This window comes from Ambystoma mexicanum, chromosome 2p (genome assembly GCF_040938575.1).
Source record: "Ambystoma mexicanum isolate Mex_15411 chromosome 2p, UKY_AmexF1_1, whole genome shotgun sequence".
Classification (NCBI taxonomy): Eukaryota; Metazoa; Chordata; class Amphibia; order Caudata; family Ambystomatidae; genus Ambystoma; species Ambystoma mexicanum.
Genome location: NC_090923.1, coordinates 667,032,117 through 667,059,039, shown reverse-complemented (window position 1 = coordinate 667,059,039; position 26,923 = coordinate 667,032,117). Strand labels below are relative to the sequence as shown.

The 26,923-nt window shown below is 43.0% G+C and overlaps 1 protein-coding gene across 2 annotated transcripts in view; it reads left to right on the top strand.

Moving 5' to 3' along the window:
• Positions 1-26,923, top strand: part of PLEKHG2 (pleckstrin homology and RhoGEF domain containing G2) — a 718,440-nt gene that overhangs the window by 552,941 nt on the left and 138,576 nt on the right. For both annotated transcript variants that reach the window (XM_069644246.1, XM_069644245.1), the window contains 4 exons: positions 2,723-2,905; positions 7,077-7,169; positions 11,430-11,516; positions 13,324-13,357. In XM_069644246.1, coding sequence (XP_069500347.1) covers positions 2,723-2,905; positions 7,077-7,169; positions 11,430-11,516; positions 13,324-13,357 — 397 coding nt within the window. The remainder of the gene's footprint in view (positions 1-2,722; positions 2,906-7,076; positions 7,170-11,429; positions 11,517-13,323; positions 13,358-26,923) is intronic.

Sequence of the window (26,923 nt, the reverse complement as noted above, 5' to 3'; positions counted from 1 at the left end):
TTCAAGAGCCGGGGCTCTGCCGGGCTCCCTTTAGTTCCCAACTACGGCATTCACTTAAGTCCTGCTCTACAGTTTTCATTCACCACCAAGTGGTGAAACATGAAATGCGTTTCGTGAAGTCCCACTTTTAATGTAAGGTGAAGAACGCATTTGAGTCCACATACTGGAGATCAGGATGCAAGCGGAAGCTCAACTTAAGGGTAGGAAGGGGAGGAGAGGCACAGCACTGCGCATGGGTAGGATTACTGGTCCATCTGGATCCCTTGACGCCATTGCTCTGGCTGCAGCCAGCAGTGATTATTGGCCGCCTGTATTCACAAAGCAGAATCCTTAACATTGGAATCCAGGGCCTTTAACAGTGTGTGACCGCAGATGGGGATTTCACTCTGAGTGTTAATATCCACTCATCACGCCTGAGGAGCCTGCACTGTCTTCTACAGGTGGCAATTCATCTGGGGTTTACTTTAAGGAGATGGTTGTACTTTGTAACTTAATCTATTTTTTAAAAAGCTCGAAAACTCTGTCATCACGCCAAACCGTGCACATTTTTTAAAGCATAGAACAAAAGATCTTCAGAGTTGAGTAAAAATTCTCTTTTAAGATCCTCTATTACTTTTTGTATTGACAGTGCATAATGTGCACTGTTTGTCTTGATAACCAGGTGTTCTTAACGTTCACTAATTTACAATCGACCTTTATAAAGTAAAACAACTCTTGTCAATTGAAACCCGCCAATTGATTTCTGTAGGCTCTTTTTTTGTTATTGTTTGGAATGGAACTTGCATTCAAATAAAACTGTCCCCCTCCAACCATTATGTATTGTTTGGATAGGCAGCCCATACCTAAGTGACCCGCCTCCACTTTTCACTGTGCTTAGCATGTAGGCCACGCGCCCTTGTTAGAACCCACCTCAATATTTCATCCCACTTAAAGCACTGACCACATGCTCCTAGAGCACTTGTGGGATGGAACCCCTTTAGGAGGAGAAAGGTTACGGAACTCAAAACCCTAGACCATGTAAAGTTTCGGGAGTTGGCTCCTTACACACCTTCTCCTTTCATCGTCTTTTATATACTGCAGTGTACCGTTTGGCAGCAAGGAAGCTGCAACCATCATCTTTTATTAGAATGGTTTGAATCATTAGTCGCATCCGGGGAAAGGCGCTCAGCCAATCAGGTGGCTGGAACAGCCGGCGAGAATAGACACTCTCCTCCCGCTGTCTAAGCCACCCGAGGCTCTTAACCGAGTGGTGCCATTTTTTATTTTCCTGTTAATGGGGAGAGGCAACAGGGAGCCACTCCCTGTTCCTTCCCCAAACTCTCCCAAAAATCCCTTGATCCCCTTTCCCATCCCTCAGTCCATCCCCACTTACCAGCGGGACCAGAGCTCTTACCAGCGGGACTGGTCCCATCGCTTCTCCCGTCCCGTTTTTTCTTCAAAATCCAGGACATGTAAAATCTGGATGTCTGGTAGTTCTGTACTGCACAATATTGACACAAACGAGGTGTTTGTGGGACGCGGAGAGGACATCCCTCTCAAAGTTGTAATGAGGGCCTTTTGACATTAAAATGCTGGTCGAATTTGAACTTTGCATTGTAAGTCCTTCAGCCGGAGAATTATTTTGAAGGGTCAATGCGAAAAAAGATGTATTATTTTGGCTAAAATAGTGCAAACTGCTAGTTTGACTCTTAAATTACTGCTACAGTCACTTGAGAATTACAATAAAAACTATTTAGCACATACTACTTGCCTTTCAGTAGCAGATGTTCGTAATTGTGTTGATCTCATTTGAAAACAGAATGCACAACTCCATCACAACAGGGCGAAATTCCCAGTGAGACTGGCGTCCACCTGGCGATTTTTGCAGCAGGACTAAAGCAAGGAAACCTCATGCAGGGCGTCACCCCTTCAATACTGAAAGGTTTGAGTCCTGGCAGGTTTACAGTGTGTTGAAGCTATAGGATTAAGACATGAATCCATATATACAATGTCATATTACCCAAGTGACAGGATGGACTCTTAAGAACTGCAAATCCTATGTCGTTCCTCTCAGCTCCCTCTTGTGTGCATCGCTTCACTGCTACTGTTGGTTCCTTGCTGCTGCATCTATTGTTACTTTTACCTGCTGCCACTGCTTTTCCTGTAGCTCCCATTCTTCTGTTGCTTGTTGGCTGGTATTATTGCTTCTGGCACTTTTGATGTCCTCCCTCCAGTTGCTGCACTGCGCCTTTTGATTAGATGCTATTATCATTGCCATTATTGTTGGTGTTGCTGTTTTGCTTTTGTTGCTTGTGAGCTATTAGCGATGCCGCCATTGCTGTTCATGCATTTCTTTTTCTGCTATTGTTGTTGCTTCTGTTTTTGTTCCTTTTGCTTTGCTTCGTGGTTGCAGCTATTTTTGCTTTTGTTTGTTCTGCTGTTTTTTTCCTGCAGTTGCGGATTTTGCTGCATTGCTTCTTTTTGTTGTTGTCTTTCCGGTGTTGCTTTAATTTTTGTGTTTTAGGTTTTCCTACAGTTACTCTTCTGTGCTGCATGTTTCAGGTAGTATCCCTTCTTCTGTAGCTAATATTCTGTGTTGTTTCCTCTGTTGTTACTGCTTTTCTGTTGCTCGGCAGATGAGGTCTTTTTTCCATTGCCATGGCTGGAACCCTCTTCTGTTGTGTGCTGCTGCTGATACTGTTGACACTGTCCCAGGTCTCACCTTGCCTCTTCTCCGTTGCAGGAGATCCAGAGTCTGCTTGTGAGCTGGAAGGGGCCGGATCTGTGTGCCTTTGGCGAGTTAGTCCTGGAGGGAACATTCCGTGTCCAGCGCATGAAGAAGGAGCGGGCCTTCTTCCTTTTCAGCAAGATGCTGCTTATCGCAAAGAAACGCGGCGAGCAGTTCGTCTATCAAACGCACATCTTTGTAAGTCAAGTAAAATAATACTTCAGGCCCTGAACACCACAGGCATATATCTTGGGGCAGGGCCTTGGCAGACTATTGGGCATATATTATGTCTCTGTGATTTGAAATGCAGGCTTTTTAAAAATTGTTTAATTATTTTTTTCCACTATGCGTCTTATCAATGTTGGTGGTACCTTAACTTGATTTACGCTTTGCTAGAGTGTGAGGTTGGCTGGTCTCGTTGGCCGACACTGCAAGTATGTTTTTCTTTGCAACAGGAATGAGTTGTGTGTTCACAGAATGGCTATTTGTGGGGAGGTGGGAGGACTTGCCACCAGAAGGCAGCCATGGAGCCTTTCTCAAAGGCTCCCGGAGGGGAGTAGTGCCCTTGCCTCACCGTTGTTTATAGATAGTACAGGTCTCTCGTTCTCCCTCACTAACTTGAACTGTATACGCCCCAATATAAAAAAAGCAAACTATGCTATGTAAAGAATCTCTCATAGTATATTGCTATACAATTGTATGCCTTGATCTCAGCAGATATATATTCTCTTGCTCCCACTCATCCCTGACATTGGACAACCGTAGGAAAGCTTGGAATGGTAGCACACGCCGTCATCCTTCACACTGGCATAGACCTTCCCAGCACACGTAGGCCAGGCATATTTCATGTTGTGTATCCAGCCAGTTGAACTGTGGCTGCCTAGACTACATGCCATAACTCCCCATCTCCCTGTGTTGGTGAAAGGGTTTTCTAGGCAATTGAATGCTTTCAGCAGCGATGGGCTTTAGAAATGGCAAAAAAAGATGAAAACATGAGCCTGGTGCAAGTGGAGGTCTGTCCCCCCCTAATTCACCCCACTGCATGTCTTTAGGGCAGGTGTTACCACCGTCGCTGGCTGGGCTCCATGTTTGATTGGAGCCCGTGGATGACCTCATCCAGGGCATGGGGGTTGCAGCTGCTACAAGGAGGAAAGGCGGCATCTAGGCATAGGGCCTGGGATGGTGTTAGGTCTTCTATGACCACCTTTTCCTCCCACAAGGCTGTAGGAGCATATGCTGGTGGGAGCCATTTTAGAGGTAAAGAAGACCTTTTGGGGGGAGGAGACCACAACTGAAGTGGGTTGCCACACCTTCTTTACACTGCAAGGACATCAGTGGAAATTAAGAAGGCTCACATTCTTTTGGCAATTTGCATTGCAGTAGAAGCTGCCAATTGGACAGGCCAGCATAAAGCAACATGGCAGCGTGGACATGAAAGTAATGCGACTGATGGGGCCCTTCTGAGCATCCAACATAGACCTAAAAAAATTAGGGCTTCACTTGACTGTTTCCACTCTAATATTTGGTGGCCAAATGTGACATTCCGTGTCAGGCACCATGTAAGGTTTATTCAATGGCATAAGCTGAGAATCCATAGAATTTACCAACTATGGTACAATTGTACCTTTTGGGTCTGAGTGACCTTTTTCAAAGCCCTAGCAGATAAAACGATCTCCATTCTCTTTTCACTTCAAGTTAGTGCTTAGTGCCTGCTGGGTCAAGCTGCTAGCCCGAAAGCTCAGCCCACTAGGGGTCGTTCTTGGTAAAGTTACATTGTTGTCAAGTAAATTTACAAACCATCACCACCAGTTTGTAGATAATTCACATTTAATCTAAAATGGGATAAATTACTTGGTAATTCTCCAGTTGGGATGCTGTCCGCCGAATGTACATTTATCCTTTTCTGAAGTGGCCGTGAGGGGAGCTCTTACCATCCTATGCAGGGCTGGTGTTGGGTCCTCCAGACTTTGCGGGAAGCAGGCACAAAAGGAAATGGGCATGTTATCGCAGGCACAGGGTTCCATCTCTCCTAAACCTTTTTTATTGCATTTGGCCTCATCACGAGTTATGCAGTAGCCCTTAAATGTGGCAGTAGCGCATTTAAGGATGGTAGCTCAGAGCTGGGGGTAAACACACTGGAAAAATGCCAATTTCTGGTGCAATTCACGCGGCCGTATTACCACAGGTAATTGCACCAAAAATTCTCCACTGAGTCCAGTGGACCCAGTGGGGAATGGGGACTAACAGTTAGCACTAAACTCGTGATCTGGCGGTAATACTGCTGGACACGTGGGCGCTAACGCTAATAAAGTAGGGCAGTACCTCAGCTGAGATACCACCCAACTTGTGATCAGGCCCATTGACACTAGAAATACTTAACTAATGATTAAAACTTTAGTTACTGTTGACCTGAAATAACCTTGTTATAAAAGTGTCAATTTGTGCCTTGTTTTAGAGGCTTGTGGGAGACACTGGGGTAGAAGAAACGTGACCAAGGATCTGGCCCCTACCAGATTGCCACCTGACAAATTCTGTTCCCTTCCCTAGCAAGTTAGTGTGAGGTTTCTGGTAGCTCTCAGTCTGCCAACCAACATACTAAGGAAGGTCTAAAGGGTCCTCCTAGCTCAAGTAGGCCTTTCTCTGAACTCTACATCCTTGCCTCCTACAACCATTAGCATCACATTTATGTTAGCGTTGGAGTCTCTAGATGTCCTCTTCGCCTTCCCTTCTCATCCACCAATTCCCAGATCCTTGATGCATACGGGGTATGACATGGATTTACAGTAATAACGGGAGAAAGTCCTGTCAGCAAGCGGCCAGTGAAGGACACCAGATATTTTGCCTTTTAAGTCCTGCTTCCTGCTTGCCCAGTCGAAGGAACTCCCCTCTAAAATCCCCTACCATCTTACACCACTCTCTCAAATTCCCTACAGACTGTCACCACAGTCACCTTAGCACTAAGAGAGCGATTACTAAGCTCTAACCTTCATTTTTTTCTCTCCCACATGGCTAACTACACCCAAAGAACCTCAACCTGTGCATCTATACCCTTTGGATGCCATATCTAGAAGTGTTTCTGCTAAACCCATCGAAGATCGACAATTAGGAATTTGGGTACTTCCAGCCTGCACCCATCAACACCACTTGTTTCGCGTCTACCGCTCCCACTATCCCAGTATCTTCTGGAGCCACGTGCAGCAAGGCCAAGAGAAATGTCAGGGCGTCACTGTTTAAGGCCACTTTATAGTGCTTTACCTTGCATAACACTGTGGCCAAAGTCAAAGTGAGGAATAGGGACAAATGCCCAGTTCAAAAGAAATGGATTTGCCTGTATTGGTCATCTCTTATCCAGCTGGGATTGGGGGTTCCGCCATCACAGCCTCAAATTAGCACATCCGATTGTATGAGTGATATCCCCCTGGAAGCTGGGCTTCAAATTGACCATTTGCTCTACCTTTGCAAAGATCCTAGCAGATCCATTCCAACTGAAAATGTCACTAGATTAAACACAATCTTTTTCAATGGTCCTATTACTGCTTCTTGTGATTGTAGCTCTTTCAACAATACATTTTAAATCTTGATTGCCCCCTTATTGAATATGTGACTAGATATTGTTCACATGTTAATTATAGTCTTCCTCTCCTCTCCTTTTCTAATTGAACACAACAGGGGCGTTTATGCTTAAGTGACCTTTCACAGTATGTTATTAAAAATGAGCACACACGCACCTACACCTACACCCACACAAACACCTCACCCATGCCCACACCCCTTTTGAGCAGGCTGTTATCTTGTGTTCAACTTTGAATGTGCATTTCCCAAACCTGCGATTGTACATAGCCTTACTCCGAATGCTACACATGATTTTTCTTTTAAATGTGTTATTGCCTAAATACATAGGAGTCAGTACTTTATTTTACATGTTCTATTTGATTGTGACCTTACTCCAAACATGTATCCAGAGGTCCTATCGCTTTGGAGCTCAATCTTAAATAGTGTAATTTGGGGAGTGATAGGCGGTGCAGGAGGGGCGGGGGGTTCAGGCTTTGTTCTAATGTAACCCTTAATAGTCCGTTCAGGAGGAATCTCCAGTAGGAACGAGATGGGAAATCACTTTGTGCCCATGCACTCGATGCCCATTGCACACATGTCGGCCATACAGTCGCTGGCCGTTGTACATATGCTGGCCAAAGCCACTAGAGGGTTGGATAGCCTTTAGGTGATTCATGCATTTAATGCAAGTCGTGTGTGTTTATGCATCTGTTTGGGATTTGTTCCAATAGTCACTGTACATTTTTTCAAACTTTGCAATTCTTCTATGCAGTTTTGCATCTTTATGTTTACATCATTTACGTTTTTCTCTCTACAGTGTTGCAACCTTGTTCTGATTGAAAATGTGAAAGATTCATTAAGTTTTAAAATTTCGGATCTCAGCATTCCAAAGCAGCAGCAGGTTGTCCAGGTAAGGCAAAGTAAATCAAATATGGCTGGCCTGGCTAAACCAATCACACCCAGCCTGGTGCACAGTCCATGTGGGTGGGCCTCATTAGCCTTCAGTTTACATTGGGCAATTAAGGGCCTTGCTCAGTTTGCAGCCCAAGCTGTGTTACTCTAAATATGTAAAGTGTCAAGGGGGTATCAATCCGCTTCTCCCAATTATCCTCAAGCGTTGTCCTCCCCATGTTATCCTAATAATACAGAGCGTGCAAATTTGTACTAATCTGTCATTGCTGGGCACAATGCCCTGCAGGAAGAGTACATTTTCAATGTGTGAAATGTTTATCATTGACATCTTATCAAATACTTTTTCAATAATAGTTGTTTAACCTCCTTCTGTTTTTAAAGTCTGGAAGAATACAAACGTAGTAAACTGTGAAATATAAAGCGTGCCTCAAAACTTGCAGTCGGGTAGCAACCAGGTCATTAAAGGAATAGTGCGCTCAAAAATATGATTGTCCCAAAAGATGGGCAATAATCCAAAATGGTGTGCAGTCAAAATATCGAAAAAAAAATGTCGGAAGACAAAAAAGTCGAATAATTAATTTTTTAAATTATTTTTTGGCTCTCTTATGTAAAAAAAAAAAAAGGTAAAAACAAAAAATAAATAAAAAAAGGGGGATTTGCAGGTAACCCCCATTTCGAATAAAAAATGTTATAAAAAAATGCAACTTTTTTTTTCAACCTTTTTTTTCTCGATATTTTGACTTTCGACCATTTGTTTTTCGATGTTTTGACTATGAACCATCCAAAACGTACATTAAACATATTTTGAATGAAAGTTCCTATGTAAACTTTTGAGCAAACAAGGCTAAAAGCGTTTACATGGGAGCATCCATTTTGCCATTTCAGGCAGCCTCCTCAGCTCATGTTAAGCTCTGCCATGGCGGCACTAAACAAGCAGCAAAAGCCCCCTACTGGGAGCTTTTGCTTACTGCAGCCAGAGCAGAGTTGCGCATAAGCTGAGGAGGCTGCCTTCACTTTCATTTTATGTTTTTGGTGCTCCCCAAGCCCAGGGAAGCACAGAAAATGTAAAATGAAAGGCTCAGAGGAGTCCAGGAGACTCAAAGCGAAAGCCACTGCAGTCAAAAATACATTGTTGTATTTGTAAATGCTGAGATTTTCTTTCTATGAATACCGCAACATTTCACTTTCGCTTTGAGTCTCCTGGACTCCCCCGACCCGGGGGAGCCCAGGCAGCAGCAGCTTGTGTTAATCTCTGCTCTCTGGCAATAATAAAGCTGTTTATTACAGCTGCTGGCTTTTGCTTCATTAATGCTGCAAGGGCAGAGATTAACACAAGCATAGGGGGCTCATCCATTTCACAAAATGGATGTCTCCTAGTGCTTTAAATCTGTGACTTTGAGCCTCGTTTGCACAAAAGTTTACATAGGAACTTTCTTAATGAATTATTTTTATATATATTATTGACCTACGACACTATCTCGCTCTACTGACCAGAACTACAGTTCCCGAGGGCGTTCAACCTACTAGCGCTTTGAGGTCATACCAATGATATATAGAGCGCTATATAAATGCCAAATAACATAAGAGCATGATGGCCCATCTTTTGAGCCAATAACATTTTTGATGGCACTATTCAAAGTTGAGGTCTGAGGGGTATTGTACTCCTGCCTAGATCAACTATTACATTTTGAGGATAGATCTTTTTGGAGGTGTTTTAAAGTAAGGGAGCCTTGATCCACTTTGCATTGCATGTTTACTTGACCGTGTCATGCTCCATGTCAAACTTGTGTCAATCAGTATCATTCACTGTGAAAAAGTTATACTCGCCACTAGCAAATAAGAAATGGTGTGCTGTGTGTGCGCATAGCATTGAGGTGGCTTGTGACTTTTTTCGGCTGTTTAGTAGTTTGCAACTGTCATTTTTGCCCTTGGTTTATGATTACAGAATCAGAAATGGCCGATGTTTTAAGGTTTTGTAAATATTAATAATGATTGCTACTTTATCGTAAGAAATTGCCAGATTATTTTTTATCAGATTCCCCACCACATGCCACTGTTTGCTGAAAAGTGTGTCCTACTTCAGACTACTTGATCCGCACCAGTTGTCAAACAATAGTAAAGTGTCACCAAACAAAATACCGTAAATAAACCCCAATGTTAACCATCAATTGGGGCTAAAATAAATCATTTAGCAAACTTAGAAAATGTGCAGAGAGGAATAGTGAAATACTGGGACTTGACTTCCTTTGATTCAAATATTTCAAAAGCTTTCCGTCGGTGAATGTGATTACTAACAATTTTGTAATTGGTTAATTTCATGGAAGCGCACTTTAAATCCAAATTAAAAAATGTCACTGTGCTTAATTTTACTTGCCAGCAGTAATTGAACCAGCTTTATTTCAAGCTCACTGTTTTGAGAAGGCCCACCAATGTTTTCTTTTCTAGTGAACACATGTTAACATTCCTACAGTGCATTAGCATTGCTGTCTTGGCTTTATCACTTTACAACAAATCACTGTCCTTTTTTTTTAAATTGTATATTGTATTGTTTAAAGCGTGGTCCTAGCTCGAGAGCAGTGGGTACAGATTGTGTGCAGCCACAATTTGGGCTGGCATCTTTTTAACAGTAACACAGTACTGTGCGGTCTGTGCATTATTTGACAGCGAAAAGAGATGAGATGGTAAACCGTTATAAAGTAAATGAAGGTTATTGTTAGAATAACAAGACCTTTGTGGTATAAATACCGTCCTAACGGTATACCTTAACACCCCTGGCCACCACCATGCGCCCAACTCTTCTCAGGCCTGCAACTCTGAGATCTTTGAAGATCTCCTTCAAGAACATGGCGTTAAACTCTGGCATCTTGTAGTAGTCTGATCATGGCCTGTCGTTAATCTATCTCCATCCTTCAAGAGAAGGATCCTCACCAATTACCTCAACTAGTCAGTATTTACTTGTTGACCAAATCAATGATTTTCAGTGTTCTTGGCAGATAGAATGTTCAATCACTTGGCTAAATGGTACATTCAATCAAGGTTTTACAAGAAGCCGCTCGTTTGACACTGATTAAATTGTATTTTTAGATTGATCAGTGTTCCTCGTTTTCTGCTAAAGATATGGTCAATTTAACTATCCCTTTCCTCACAGGTCCTCACTGTTGTTTGGGATGTACTAAATTTGGCAACAAAAAATGTCCATTTTACAAAACGTCCAACTTGTTGATAAATGAAACTAGATTTGTGATAAATAGATTTAACGAAAATAGGTTTTGCTTTTTTTAAAAATCTGCGGCAAAGATTTATCTGCAGTTTCTTTTACCAGCAATGCAAGTGGAAAGGTGAAATACATGTTTTTTTTAATTTATTTTTTTATTTACTTTGTTTATAATTGCTTTAGCAAATTTTTACAAAACTGTTGCTGCTCGTTCCAGAAGAGCCACATAAAAGGGAGAAAACCCGAAGGAAGGGAAGACTGGGCATGTTTTACATTTTCATTTTACTTTGCTGCAGATAATAACACTTGAAGAGAAACGTTGGCTGCAGTTTTCTTTGGAAGACTTTCCCAGTTATTTAGCTGATAATATAAGAAAACATGATATGAAAAGAGATCATAGAACTATGGCCCAGAGGACAGTCTGACACTAATCTGTACTGCCTGCCTCTATGTTTACATGTAACTGGTTTTATACAAACAACACCCTGATGTTTTCGGGCTGAGGCGCTTTACAAATATCAAAATAAATAAACACATAGAATAAATATTGTTTTGTAGGATTTTCCCTCAGCAAATGCTTCTTTTGACCCATATTGAATCACTCATCACAGTTTGTGTACCGCACATTTCATCTCTGTAGATACCAGAAAGTAGATCCTTGTCTTCTATGCCTCATGGGCAGCTTGGTTTGATAAGCCTTAAACATTTTATTACTTTCAGAGAGCCCCCCCGTTTGGCTCCAATTTGAGCTTACACTCCTTGACCAGCCAGGACTAATTAAAGATGCTTTTCCACATGCATCCCCAAATAGAACGTATTATCTATCAGCTGCCATCTTTCCTGTGAGGCACGCCTATCCCTGTGCACTCCAACGTTCCTCTAGACTACTCCATGGCTGTGACCACTTAAAGGTTGCCTACGATGACCGCCTCAATGCTTCCCACCTTTGTGGCACCGTCCTCTGCGTCATTGACCATTTTGAAGTGAAGTTCTTTGAATGTGCCTTCATGAGCTGTGATGACCGTTAGTTCTTATGTCTTTCAGGCTAGGAATCAGGAGGAAAAACGGCTGTGGATCCATTATCTAACGAGGCTAATTGTGGAGAATCACCCAGCTTCAATTCCACAGAAGGTAGCTGAGATAATCCTTTCTTCCACAGGGTGAGGTGTGGGGCAGCATTATTATACATATCCCTGATGGTGGGCAGTGGGTGCAGTGTTATCCTTCCTCCTGTAGGCCTGGGAGCAGTCTGTTCACCCTTCCTCCTGCAGGAATGAAAGTAAGAGCAGTCACGGATGTCAATCCACTAACATGCCAATGGTAGCAGAAAATAAATCACAATCGCATATATGCAAGTGACATCACCTGGCCTTCAACCCGGATTAAATCACTAAAAGTGATGCCATAGGGGCTTTGGTTCTGGTGATATCATAGGAAGCCATCTCCCAAAATGTAAATCCCAATTGGTACAATCAACAAAATGACAATGCTAAATTGGCAATGTTTTCAGCCCTGTATTAACTATGGTGCTTCCACAATATGTAATCTGTGCAGTCATGGTGTGCCAGGAGCACACCCATCAGAACCCTTTTTTAACGCAGAAACTGGATTGAATAACTTCTAACTGGTCTCAATTTGAGAAGTTGAGGAGAATTAGGCCCTATGGGGTGAAGCTGGAATTTGTTCCCAAGTGATATGTTTCACTGTCTCCAATTTACCCCCTAGACTACATCTTCTAGCATCCCATCATTAGTTTTACACCCACCTACTGCATTGTGTTCATTCATTAGTAGAACCAGTTGTTTGTGTTTCAGATAGAAAACATGCAAGGCACCAAATCACATTCTAAATCAATCTGAAAATATAAAATGAAAAGTTCTCAAGACCTTTTGGATAAAAGAAGAATGATTTATTGTGATGGCAATTTGACGAACAGTTGCTAGGGGCAAGCGTTTATTTCACTGACCTATCTCCAGCCATTTCTGTATACTACTTAAAAAGTATCATTTCTTAAATGGACACAAATATATAGGGAAAAGTGCTTTGCACAGGTTACTAACAACGTTCACACATAACGCCAAACATGCTGCACTTTAGCAATCTGCAATCCCAGAGATGTTGTACACATATGCATGCACGCACACACCCACCCACACACACACGCACTGAATACAGAGAAATAAAATACATCTCCTATGCAGCAATTCTGATGGTGCATCCCTAGCACTACCCTGATGCCAAATGGCAAAGCATGCACTCTTCAGGAATTGTTTGTGCTGCTGGACCCCACTGTGCAAGCAGTAATAACTTTGAAAAATTGATTGGGAAGGCACAGTGCTAAACCAAAGTGATTTCTTTCCGGCCAGATATGTTAAATCACTAAGGAATACACCACATTTTGACATATAAGTATGAGGGCCAGAAGGCCAGGGGTCTTAGAGGCAGTGCCAAGAGTACCGGGGATGTTGCCAGTCTAGCAGCTGGCTCCGCCAAGCACCTCTAATTGACATCCATTGGACCATTGTCATACAGGATTGAGATTGAGGGAGAAGTGAAGTTTCCTTTCCTCATCCATAATAGGGAGTGGTTGCTATCATCTTTTCTCCTGCAGTTTTGGAAGGAGTGTGATCAGCCTTTCTCTGCAAAGACTGCAGTCGACAACAATGTTCTCTTTTCTTCAGTATTGGGAGCAGTGTTATCATTCTTCACCCTGCAGGATATGAAGCAAAAACAATGATATTAAGCTTCTTCCAATGAACGTGGCTACAAGGAAGGAAACACATTTTAGGAGATGGATATGTCTGATCGGTCAGGGAAAAAGGGGGAATAGAAGCAGTAGTTTAGGTTAAGGATGAGAAACAGGCCTGAGGAAAAGAGAGCAATGTTGCATGAGAGAAGATTCATTCTGCAGAAATTAATCCCAGCTTCTTTTTTTCAGGCAAAGCAAGTCCTGCTCGAAAACAGCTACCAGTGTAAGTGTATGATTGTTTATTTATTGTTATAAATCTCACCACATAGCTTGGCAATTATTTCAGCAGTCGTTCTGCCTGGCTGTCTTAATCGAACCGATGGGTTAAGGGTTAGTCTGAAGTCTTCTGGGCAATGTTTTCTCTTGGCTATACGCATGTGCGCTTGCCAGCTTGTTTTGGGGTGTCGCTCAGAAGAGTTTTAGCAGTTCACACAGACAATTCCAACCTTCTCTAGAATTTATAATGCACAAGCCACAGTAGTTACCTGACATTTGCTTTCTTTCTTAATAAATCCAGATCATACTAACTAGTCCTTATATCATTTTGTAGCCTTTTTACATTTCCCTAATGTAACCTTAAAAACAGATTACACCCTGAAGAAGTTAAAAACACACATGAAAAAGTGTCTCCATGAACAGTAGATCCAACTATGATATTCCTGCAAGCATTAACCAGGTAACCTACCATACCCACCCATGATTCATATACTTGCTGCTACCACACTTTCCTGATCACTAACTTCCACTTCATGTCACATCTAGATATTAGCAGACAACCTTGACTCTGCTTGCCGTGGCTCTGTGAAAGGTTACCAGATCTATACCTACATTCACTTGTTTTATGTTTTCTGTAATATGAATAACTTTCAAACACCAGAATCTGTGACTCATTGTTCCTTAGTAAAAGCGCCACCCACAATATGTAACCCTACTGTCAGCTGAAATATCAGATACAGACTGTAAGTAAGCAGGCTAATTGGATGTGTAATCTCATCCCATGCTTCCTATTCTTTGTATATATGTCACACAAGCGTTTGAAGCGTACCCTTGCAGTTTAACGCATTATAAATATAAATTTCCCCTTTAAGGATTTTGAGAGGTCAAATTTCATGCTCAGTGTCTCCTACTCTAACATTCTTTACATAAGTGGAGAGCAACATTGCAATATAATTTACTTGACCTACAAGAGAAAAAAGGAAAATGATATGGGCTATGCCTGGTATCACTTGTACATAGAATGGGGGACAATGGACGGATATTCAGAAAATGGGAATGCTTTTTACACAATCTGCTTCCTTTCGAAGTTTTCAGAGTTCCAGTGGGCATAGACCTTAACAAATGATACAGTAACTCTCTGCCATATAAACATGGATTAACTGAGCATTTTCTACCTAACAATATTTGGATGAGGAATGTTGTGAACAATCGTCAATTCACAGCCAAATAAATGTGTGCACACAGGTTAATGTAATTATCTTAAATTGCCCATAATCTCATCTCTCAACAGGAGTACTGCTGGTATACAAATATCCCAGTGTGTTTTTCTGATACAATCCCTCACTTTTTACATTTTAGCACAGGAACCAAGGAGGGTACTAGGAAAGGGCACGGGGGAACACTCATTGGGGTGAAGAACAAGTCAGCAACTTTGAAAAATCAAGTCTGACATTTCAGCAGTACAATACAGTGAAGGGTGAAGGAAATGTGTTTGTTTGCTAAAGATAGGAAACTCCAACAGTCTAGGAAACTGCACCTTCTGTTTCCGTCCAATGTGCTGCAGCCGAGGGCTTTCCAATATAATCATGCCTTCTACATTTATTGCCTCTAGCATCCCCATATATCTTATGTAACTCCTAACAGGGATTTGCCGAAATGGGGTTCCTAGCTATAGAAGAAGGCACTCAATCCTTTGTACCGCTGAGCGTTTATTAACTTGAGCAACAAATCTATGTGATTTACGACGAGTGTCCTTAAGAAACCCAAGGAAGGCTCTTGTTGAATTTATGACTGACTGTGGTAAGGAAGGGAGGGAAAAACCAAAATCAGTATTATGTACCGTCTCATTTGACTTCCTATGTCAAGGTTGCAAGAAGGGCTCTGAAAAGATTTTACTCCCTACCTGAAAAAGTGATTTTTATCAGGGAGTTTAAAGGTAATTAACTCTGCCGTTAGGGATATGTTATGCTTATTAAAAGGTGTTCTTTCCCATCAAAATTCGTCTTGAGATCAAGCAGTAATATTATTAGTGTTCCTTCCTATGCTGCTGGTCTGCTGTTCACTGATTCAAAAATATGAGTGGAGCACTGTGGGTAGGAGCAGAGGGTATGCTCCTATATGTTCATTGTTTTCCATTTTAGTTGGGCACCTTTTCTTGTTTCGAGGGTGTTCAAATGGGTGGGGTGTATGCCTGGCAGATGTAAGGCTGGCTTTGTGGAAGTGTTGTCACAGCTGTGTTCACTGGGCAATGTGATGTGGATAGTAAGCAGAGACACAGAAATTCTGACGATTCCTATTCTGCGGTGCAGTTATTCTGATGCAATTATCCTCCTTACAACAAATTAGAAGAGACCTGTTCTCCTAGCGTTTACGTTACTTCATTAAGGTTGTACATGAACTCCCATTGGCTTGTTTTCGGACACATATCTCTTCATTGCCCTTGTTCCATCTGCACATTTTGTATCCTGTCTGAATTTGTTGCAACTACATCAGTTATGATAAGCAATATTGTTTTTTTGTAATACTCATAAGTGTTTTTTTTACAATGGCATGAAACACTTATGCATTGTCTCTGAGCGGTGTTCAGAAATGAATAGCCACAACTAAACCTATTGTTTATTCTCAGCATATAATGCTTTTTTGATGCGTGCGCATTTTTCTCTGCACAGGAATACTTTCGCTAGGTACTATAGTAGATCTTGAAGTCTTGGACCAGTTGATGAGCTCTTTACAATCACATATAACATCTTTGGTTTTTTTTAACCTCTATCTTTGCAAAAAGTTCTGTGAGATGCACCTTTGACACTGATTTGTAAAGAATTGCAGTGGTTAGGAAGGGGAAATTCCCTCCGATAATCTCTTTGGAGATGATGGCTCACCAACTACACATGCTCAAAAAATGCCTTATCTTGTTAGTCTGTTGCGCACATGGAAAATAATGTGCAGATGAAAGCCAACCATTTTGACACTTAGAGAAAAATAATTAGAGGGCCCATTTCTTCTGGGATGTTATTCCCTAAGTGGGGGAGTGTGTGCACTGAATCATCTGTTCTCTTGGGTCTTAGATACTGGAATTTGTGCAATTAGCAGATGGCTGGACTGTGCAGAGCAGAGTTTTGGCCGGGTCATTGTTGTGTGATCTTTTCCTTCTATGCGCTATGCTGCATATAGGCTTCCAGGCGTTTGTGTGCAAGGTACAGAATCTTAAAGACAATTTTGGCCTGTAGCAGAAGCTAATGTATGCTTTTTAATTGATTGGCTTATAATTGGCAACTCCTTAAGGCAAAGGTGTGCCCACCCCACAGTATCCTGGACCTTTTGAAGCCTTATGATTTGACACAGGGAAGGCTTGTATATAGGGTTGTTTTTTGTCAGTATGTAGGGCAGGATTTTTTTAAAGAGTTAAGATATCTCATTTAACTACAGCACAACGTTATAAATTCATGCTGAGGCACCCTGATTAGTACTTTATTGGGTATCTTTCTTTTAAAAAGTACTATTTTTGACCAGGAAGTGGGATGAGGGTGGCATAACGAGGTTTGTTTGCATAAACAAGTGCAGTTGCTGTGCTGTGGTGATGGCGGAGTCATGATTGGTATGGGTCTAGTGTGCAATTGCATCCTTTGTATGCCTGAAGTTGAAGAGTGACATTTTTCTACGGTGTTTTGCAGTTCCACTGCAGCCCAACACTGGGTAGAAATTGTTGGGATCTATGGGCTACAATGATACTTTCTTTAGTTGGGGGTATGACCGTGGAGTGTTTGCAGCTTTGGGTATCTGCTTTGCTTTAAGTGAGCTGTTGATGAATGTAATGACGGGTTTGGACAGGATGTCAGCCTGGGCAGCAGCAAAAGCATGTGGGACAGGGGTCAGCAGAATACCTCCCTGATCTGAGCCACTTAAGAGCCAGTAGTCTGCTAATGGCATTTGATTCTGAGAATGACACGCTATTTGCTGTGTTGATGTCTGGGTTTATTTTTTGGTGGGGCATGTGACAAATCGAGGGAATTCGTCCCCCCTCACAAAGGGGGATCCCCCACCCTCTTTGTAAGACTAGGGAAGTGAGCCTGCTCCGCAATACCCTCCACAGGGTAGAGGCAAGTGGGACAAGGACTTCTGTTCCTGTGAGGAACTTCTTAGACCATGTTGCATGATGGCATATATCGGACTAACTAATATGCCAAATGGTTTCAAGTGCCGAGACTTGCCTGAAGAGAAAACTAACTTACACCATTATAAGGAAGAAAAGAAAACTGCCTTTAAATGGGAACCTCTAACTGGGACGAATATGATGGAGGAGTGCACGCCAAAGTAAGGCAAAAGAGCGGAGCGCATACGCAGGCAGGGGAAGCCCCCTGGACGCGTAACACCTGACGGAGGTGGAGCAAAGAGAGATGAGGAGCCTGCGATGAGCAGGTCAGCTCTGAATGGCAGAAGGAGACGCTGGAAGCCCAGCATGTGCGTGAAGGGAGAAACAGCAGCGGGAGCCCTCACCTCAGTGGTGGTGTGGCCACGAGGAGTTCATGGTGGGTAGACCACCTATTCAGTTACGCCGATACAGCCAAGCATAAACTGCAGCAAGTAGTCTGGTTACCTGTTTAGGTCCTGGGACCCTGTGACGGAGAAAGCGAACCGCAAGAAGAGTACGGCAGCGAAACCAACCTAACCGCGCAGAGGAACAAAAGCCGATACGGGCCCTAGAGACGTCCCCTTGGAGCACTGAAGGTAACAGTGAGAACGGGAAGACCAGGAGGCCAAAAGGGACTCGTTATGTAACCAGAGATACTCGTCCTAGTAGAAGTGATGAACACTTGAAACAGAAGCTTATGAATTTCAACTGTATTAATGTGAGAAAGAGAATCACAGAAGACCCTGAGAGCGATTCCAATAGTACTTGGGGTTCATTACCCTGGGAAGAGGGGACTATTCCATTACTCAACAAAGAAACCGTGGAATATAACCGAGAGAAAACATTGTGAATTGAAAGACAGAGAAACCCCTAAGATAAATGATATACAAAAGCGACCAGGCTGGAAAGAGCTGAAATATTATTGTCCATAGGGAAAGGCCCACGCAGGGAAATATACAAGGTAACTCGGAGCCCATTTAACTGGGTCCAAAGGATTGACAAAGGTTAAAGAAAGATGTCTCTGAAGAGGAGAGAAAAGCAAACAGTATCTTGAGAGAACTACATGAACTGATACACAACAAGTCTCTTATTACTTTCTTTACCTGTAGCCACAGAGTGCATTTCTAGTTAACTGCAGTGCATCTCACGCCCTAGCTGGCATCTCTAGCCAAAACGAAATGTTTATAGCCGCCATGTGCAACTCTAGCCCGAAATGAGCATGTGTAGTGTCCTGCGTGGATTCACACCCTGTTCCCCACAGCTATCTGTGTATTTCTTGAAGTTGTTGTTTGCTCCTGTAACTGTCAGCCCGTCAGTGAGGGAAAACGAGGAAAGAAAGAAAGTAGGAAAGAAATAGAGGGAGGGAGGGAAGGAAGAAGGACCAGGCCAGCCAGTGAGTTGGGAACAAGGGCTCCACAGTAAGAGAACTAAGGCCCGAGTGTGAGAGATCATTCCTGCATTGCTGGGGCATGGCGTTAGGAACCAGGAACTTCCAGAGAGAAGGGTGTCGGGGCTTGGCAGGAACGCTAGATGTTCTGTGCCAGATAAAGATGAAGCTGGATCATTACCTGATAATGAAATGGGAGCAAGGGCCTGACGGTCAGAGAGAAAGCAGAGTCTGACAGAGAGGAATCGTAAGACCGTGAGAAAACATCCACGACCTGCGAGTATCCTAGTCACACAATGAGCAGCTGTAGCCATCGCCATTGGTCTGCTTGCATCCTATCTTTATTTCTAAAGGAGATTGAGCATTCTGTTGCCAACTGTGTTTCTGTATTAGTCTCTGCTCATCCATACCCCGCTGTGTGCATTAGGGTTGAAAGACATCTGGCATAGGTTAATATTATCCAGGCACCGACATTGCTGTGCCTCTGTGACCTCTATTGACTTCATTTGAACAGCTACCAGACAGGTACAATGCTGATGTTTTTGAGCAATTAAATAGAAGGGTACAGAAAGAGGCCCCCCTACATTCTCCTCTCTCTCCACCCTCTCACTAACTGACTCTTTTGCAACTCTCTCACGTTCTGGATGACATACAACGGTTCTAGGCTGTAGTTCACAGGCTGAGAATGAGAAGGATGAGGCAGGAAATCCTAACACACCTCCCCTCTCAATTCAAAGCACACATACACACAAACACCCACACACCCTCTACCCCGTGGAAGTGCTCCAGCTACCCTTATTAGGAAGAGTAAGGAATAGCCTTACTGCTGCGGCATGACTTTCACCACTATATCCATACTTCCCATTCTCTATGCACACTGCACCCCCAGAGACTCCTACTAATCGCACTGGTCTCCCAAATACCTTGTCACCCTTGTGAGCAATCACAGGCTTTCAGAACCTAATTCAATCAGCCACTCTCAACACGGTCCGATCCACCCCTTTCTTGGTGTCATAGTAAACCTTTGCCTTTGCTTGCTCTGCTCTCATCTTTTCTCACCATTCCATCGTCGGGGGATACCCACTTTGCATGCCCCAGCCACAAGGGACACAGCCTCATGTGGGGTGTCCTTTGCCTCAACACCTCGAGGGGAAGAAGACCCTGTCACTCCAAGAGGTGACAATCTCAAAGCTCTCACTCTCTCCAGAAGAGTCCTCTTCCTGGCTATTCCAAACTCCTCCATCAAACACTAAATGACCCTCTCAATGGCACCGTTGTCCTGGGGTTGTTAGAAGGGCATCTTCCTGTGCCTTATTCTACACTTTTTTCCAAAATTCTCATTTGAACTAATTAATCTTTTATAGATGCACTCATTGCCGGAGACCAGTCTCTAAGCACAGGACCAGCACTTGACCCTGTGTTGTCTGTGTTGCTTTGCTTCCAAGACAGACACATTGTCCCTGAGCTATCCTCCTGGCCTGGGAGGCCCAATTGCGTGCCATTATCCATCAACACACTAGCCTGCTATCCCGCTCACCTAAATACACCCTCTAAACATTTCACAACAGCGTTTGAACTCGCATCATGGACAATGTTAACCTTCACCCGCTTGGAGTACAGATCCAACAGAACTATATTATGTTATCTTGACTTATACTGTGCACCACTACCAACCTGGGGCAGTGTCCAGGTGTTCACGTGGCTCTGCAAGAAAGAGGACCGGGTTGGTTAGTGAGGGTTGAGGGATATGATAGGTCCAGAACAAGGGAAAACTTGTCTGTGTATGTGTGTTGGATTGCAGATGGGTTGATCGCGTGCACCGTGAATTTTGACCGTAGTTTGTCCACCAGTTTCAATGCAGGGAAATGTAATGAGCCAGCAGCAACGTTATGAGAAATGATCCAATCAGCGATGTCAAGTCTTTGGAATCGAGCTGTAGTCGAAATGAGTACAGAATTAGAGTACTCTGATGCCGAGGACTCCACTCCCCATGAACCACAGAAACCCAAAAACACTCTGCCACACTCCGCCTCGCTCTGCTCAGTGTAAAGGTATTTCAAGGGAACTCCCACCTTTATGCATGAGGCAACATAAATGCCTCCTCAATGATCAATGCACAGCTCTTACGGAAAGCAGTCTGTCTTGGGTTTCCAATCCCACTCCACACAATCCTACTAGTCCTTATGTTCCAATGCTGTTCTTGATTAACATTACATCATCTCTGGATTCATAATTCTTAAGTAACCTTCTATAATAGTCCTTAAATAAGTGTATTTCTCTAGAAATGTCCGAGATCGCGTTAGATCTCTCAGCGGAGTTCCACTTAGTCAAAGACTTATTTATTAACAAACTGGTTTTATAGTGCTGATAATGAGCTTTTATTTTATTTTTATTGAATTTTACTGTCTATTAATGTACTTTGGTACGGCCAGTTTGAATTCAACACTGTGAAATTGCACATGTTTTGTCAGGGTTGGCTCTGTGACTACCCAATGTTTAGCATATTATGAAATTTGATTGATTACAGATTGGATTGTCATTGTTCTATATATGTGAAACGTTCTATGAACTGAAACAATAAAATAAAAATTAAAGAAGAATGTAATGTACAAATTGATGGCTAAGAAAAGAGTTGTAGCAAAGGAAGCTCTTCATGAGCAGAGTACTGTCTGCTGGGGCCTTCCTGACAGAATTGTTGATGGCCAGTCAAGTACCTCACAGGACACGTACAGGACAGGTCTGTTTATCAAAACAACATGACCCGCCATGTTGAATGCTGCAGAGTCATCCATTGGCCAGATCAGGGTGCTGTGGCTGGAGAAAGAGGCAGCTAGGGTGACATTCCATGCAGTCAGAAGACCTGTCTCCATCCCACGACCAGGGCAAGATTAAGATTGATGGCTGTCCAGAATGTTATTGGTCAACAGAACATTTTGCATTTGCCTGGTGGCAGTAGCTTCAAAAATTCTGGATTGGAGAGGAAGGATGAATATGGGCTGGTAATTGGCTGGATTTACTGGGTCTGCAAATGAGTGCTGAATTGAGACCCTGTGGAAAAGAGTAATCGATAATTTGAATAATGGGCATAGCAAAGGCACAGTGTCACCTCTAGGAAAACAAAGGTAGGGGTGGGGGTCTGCAGATGGCTTGGTGGTATTCGGCTTGGTCTCAATTTCTTCTGGAGAGACGGGAGAGAAATAATGTGCTGGAGGGGGTGTGATTTCTTGAACTTGCATAAGCTATCATCAAAATGTGTCCAGACCTGAATCTAGGATGAAAGGGAGTCTGGTGTGTGAGCTCTGGCAAAACCTGGCCCATCTCTTATGGACTGCTCACTGGTACAAATTTTTAATTGAAAGATTCGTTTCACTAGTTCGGTTTTAATTTAGTTCAATTAGCAAAGAAAAGTCTGACTCTCTTCAACCACTTGAATTGCTGTCTACCTAATGAAAATATTGAATTTTGGCCATATTATTCTGTCTTCATTGTCAGTGCTGGCATCCAGAAATAAAGTGCCAGACAGAGGAACATTGCAGGTGTCGGTACAACTAATAATTTCCCTGTAGTTAGATGACAGAAACATATATGAATCAATCATCCACTTGTTGAAACGAAAGATTTTTGCATTGTAGCTTGGTGATCGGATGGACTGCTCCTGGACTGCATGAATACCGGCTCACGGAACTGCATTAGTTCAACAAGAGCCATGCCATGTTAATTTCTGACCTGGCAAAGTGACCAGCACAGCGGCAGCAAGTCCTCATAGGAAGAATTGGAACTTAGTTGACGATTCCTGCTATAATGTGGCCTTTGAACATAATAGTATCTGAAGGAAATTTCACCCATACTTCCGCCAGGGTGCACTCAAGTTCCGCCACGCAGTCAGGCTCTTTCTGGAGGACTCCGCTCGTGAGAATAACAACGTGGCTTTCTTAGGATTTAAGAAAAAAGCTTTGACCTTAGATCAGTGGTGTAGCCAGGATTTATTGCCCTCCGCCCTGCACATTAGACACACAGGCCCAGGGCATAAGCCCCCACAGCTAAAGGCTCTATATTCATTTGTCAAGGTGTTTTCTTTAGCATGCTCCTGCGACCAGCACAATGCTTGAACTGTTCAAGGCTACTTTGCACTTTTAACTACTTAGGCCACAATTCAAACAAATGGCCACTCCCCATTGAACTAGAGCATAAAGTGGGTACAACAACAATGGGCCTCATTACGTCTGTGGCGGTAAGGCAACAACGGCGACGGTAGTGCTACCTGCGCCGTTGTTACCATGCCGCCACATTACGAGTTCAGCCGCGGGTGCCGCTCTGCACGCCTGGTCAGACCAGACGTGCAGAGCGGCACCCGCAAGCAGTAGAGGATGGTATCAACGGTACCGTTATGAACGGTACCGCTGCTACCATCCTCCCCATTCCCATTGAGCCCTATAAGGGCTCAATGGGAATGGGGACGTACCGGCTCCGGGTCCCGCGCAAGTGGAATTACCAGGCCCGCAAAGGTCGGAATGGCCCGGTTATTACCCTTTTGCGGGACCCGGAGCCGGATCCGAGTTTGGGGTAGCCATGCCGTTATTAAGGACATGGCTACCTCCAACCTCATAATGTGGCCCAATGTCTATTGAGTTGTACGTATGTATTTTTCCAAAAATGGGGAAAAAAGAAATTGTGTGATAGTGGCGCCTGTTTGTAGTCATTGTTTCTTTTTTTTTTTTTTATTATTTTTGTTGGCATAAAATGCCTTTAAAAAGAGAAAGGAGATGAATGTTTCACTACAATTAGTTCATTCTTCTCTCCTTGAGTGTTCGGATAACTCTCGTCTGATGGCACCTTAGCATCATGATTTTGTAAGTCGTTTTCGATCCTTCGCCTTTGCTTCACTCTCACAATTTTGTCCTTATTTTAGGTGTTATATCAGTAGTTTTTTCAACGGGCTCAAAAAGCGAATTAACGCATAATGCAGGTGTTTTTCCCGGCTGTCGAACAGAGCTTGCCACCAATCGTCCGCACTTGGCGTTTGAAATTTCATTAATTGGGGCCCTAATGTCAATGATCTCTCCCGGTGTAGGCTTTTGCATTCGAGTGTTAAATGTTTTAGAGTTTCTTCCTTCTTGTTGCAGAATCTGCAGGCTGCATTGGGTTCTTCTATTTTGCGTTGCTCTCTAGTCCACTCTCTTGTTTTAAATGCATTTAATCTGAAGTGTAGAAACAAAGCTCTGCTGCCGTTGTCTGGGGACAGTTCGATATAAGGCTGTAGGGTGTTTAGATTTCTTGCTTCGCTCGGCACCTCCTTCATTAAGTTGTTGGCTGATCTTAAGTTCCCAGTCATGATCCAATCTAATCGCCAGACCTTAGTTTTTGCAGCATTCGGATTGTCGTGTAGGATTTTTAGGTTGATGTCATAAAAAGCCATAATTTCCTCGCAGCGTTTATACCACATTGATAGCAGACAGTTGGGATTTCCTTTGCTGGGATTTTGTAGTATTTCGAATTGTAGGGCCACTTTCTTCATGGTTATCTTTCTAAAGAGGCTCAGCAGGTTCCAACTGACTCGTGCATTAATTGATGTTAGGTTTAGCTCGTATCTGATGCAAGCAGTTGATGTACCCTTTGGTAGTTGCAGAACTCTTACCCAGAAGATGTTTTCTAAGGTAGGCCAGACATCCGCGGGGCATCCGAGGGCATTTTCAGCACCAAAAATCAGGGCCGGCACTACCTTTTTGGGAGTAAAAGTTCCTTACCGGTTTTATTGAAAATTTACCGTATTTCTTATGTAAGACGCTAGCTTGGCATGCAAATTGCAGACATTTGGATTTGGCTATCTGTTCCCATTGACTGTCGTTCAGGCTCGAGTTAATTTGCATGCCTAGGTATCTTGTGTTTGTTGTGTTGTTTAGCCACTCTTTTCCCAAATGCCATTTAGGTTTTTTATGCTTTGTTGTTTTCAAGTTTTGCAATGTTAACACCTCACACTTTTTTTATTGATTTGTAAGCCATTAGCTCTCACGTAGAGGTCTACTGCGTCAATCTTTCGCTGTAGGCCTATGGGTGTTACGTCTAGCAATATTAGGTTGTCGGCGTAAAGCATCCAGCTTAACGGGGCTCCATATATTTTTGGAGAGAAGGAGCGCACGCTGTCAATTGCATCTCCAATGTCCGATAAGAATAGGTTGAATATTATAGCAGCCAGTGGGCAACCCTGTTTAACCCTGCTATAGGTGTTTATCGCTTTGGACAGGGTGCCCTTTTGGTCCAGATGGATTTTGATGCTTGTGCCAGTGTGTAGCTCTTTGATGGCCCATATCAGATCTTTTGGACATTCCCACTTCTTCATTTTCTCCCATAGTAGTTCTCTATCTATACTGTCGAAGGCATGTGAGAAGTCTATCAGTGCGAGATGCACTTGGGTTCTTGTTCTTATTGCTTCCATTTTAAGAAGGTTGATTAAGAGAAGATTCAGGGAGCAGCCTACACCCTTGACAAAGCCGGTCTGATGTGGGTCCAGATGTTTTGAGTCAGCTGCCCATTTTACAAGTTGTTGTTGTAAGAGAGTCGCGTACACTTCGCCCAAAACATCTAGCAGCGCAATAGGTCGATAATTTGTTGGATCAGATCGATTCCCTTTCTTGAAGATAGGAATGATTATTGCGCATTTCCATGAGTCCGGACTCTTGCAGTTAGCTGCTATTCTTTTGAACATCATGTGACATAGCTCTGCCCACAGCTCTGGATTTTCTTTGATTGTGTGGTTTGTTAGACCATCCGGGCCTGGGGCTCTGGAGGAGCTAGCTCTTTTTATTATCTCCTCAATGTCGTTTTTGTCGAATTCCAGCTTCCATTTTTCTAAAGTAGGTGATGGTGTCTCTGCTACAGTTGTTCTTTTGCTATATAGCTTCGAGAAGTGTTGTATCCATTCAGCTTCAGGAATTGTGTTTGTGAGTAATGCCATTTGTGGGGCTCCTGTGTTGTTTATTATTTTCCAGAAAGCAGAGGAGTTTTTGTTTTGCAGTTTTTGCATTATTAGTTCTGAATCGTTCTGCATCATAACTGCTTTGTGTGATCGTAACCAATTTTTGTACTTTTGTTTACAGTTTCTTTTTGCAGTTAAGTAGCTTTTGAAGTTTGTTTTCGATAGATTTCTTATTTGCGCTCTTAGTTCTCTTTCTTTTTCTCAACTCTAGATCAAATTTGTGTCTAGCAACAAAGCCACGGGCTTTGGATCCTTGATGTTTTTCTTTGTAGTCGTCTAAGAGATGGATGTATTCAGTCTCCTTTTGATCGTCTACGTATGTGGTTAGTATGTTTTTGACCTCTGTTTTCTTTAGTTTCAGTCTCACCCTGTTGGATTCGATCATTACCGGGAATGTCCAAGTTGTGGGTTTGAGTCCGTAGTCTGTGGTACATGTCAGGATGACTAAGTCATGATCACTATTGGTCATAGGGAGCACCGTGAGGGATGTTGCATGTTGATGTATTTTCTCGCTGACGTAGAAGTAGTCAAGCGTCGATCGTTGGGTGCCTCTGGACCAGGTAGGTTGGGCTGGTATGTCTCCTGCTAAGTTTCCGTTCATCAGCATGAGATTTCTTAACTCCATCTCTGTCGCCCATTGACTGGCGAGTTGTGTTTTGTTGGGATTTTTTGGATTCGATTCGTTGTTAGCTGTTAGGCAGTTCATATTCAAGTCTCCACAGATCACAATATCAGCACCAACGTCTGTTTCGAGCCAATCATCTATTATAGTTGTAACTTGGTCTATATATCCATTACCATTTTTAGTCTTGTGGTTCCAGTATAGGTTCAGGATGCGGATTTTCTTATTTTCTTCGTAATTATGAGCAATTGTCGTTGCCTGAATATATGGAGTCACGTTTTCAGTGTTGAGGATTTGATATCCAGATCTCTTTTTGATCATGGTGATAAGGCCGGCCATGGGCCTACCCATCAGTTGTTTGATGGCTGGATTAAAGGCAATCTCGTATTCTCCAGCAATGGGGCGATTATCCAGCCACGTTTCTTGGAGGCACACGACATCCAGCTCTGGGAAGCAACTCTC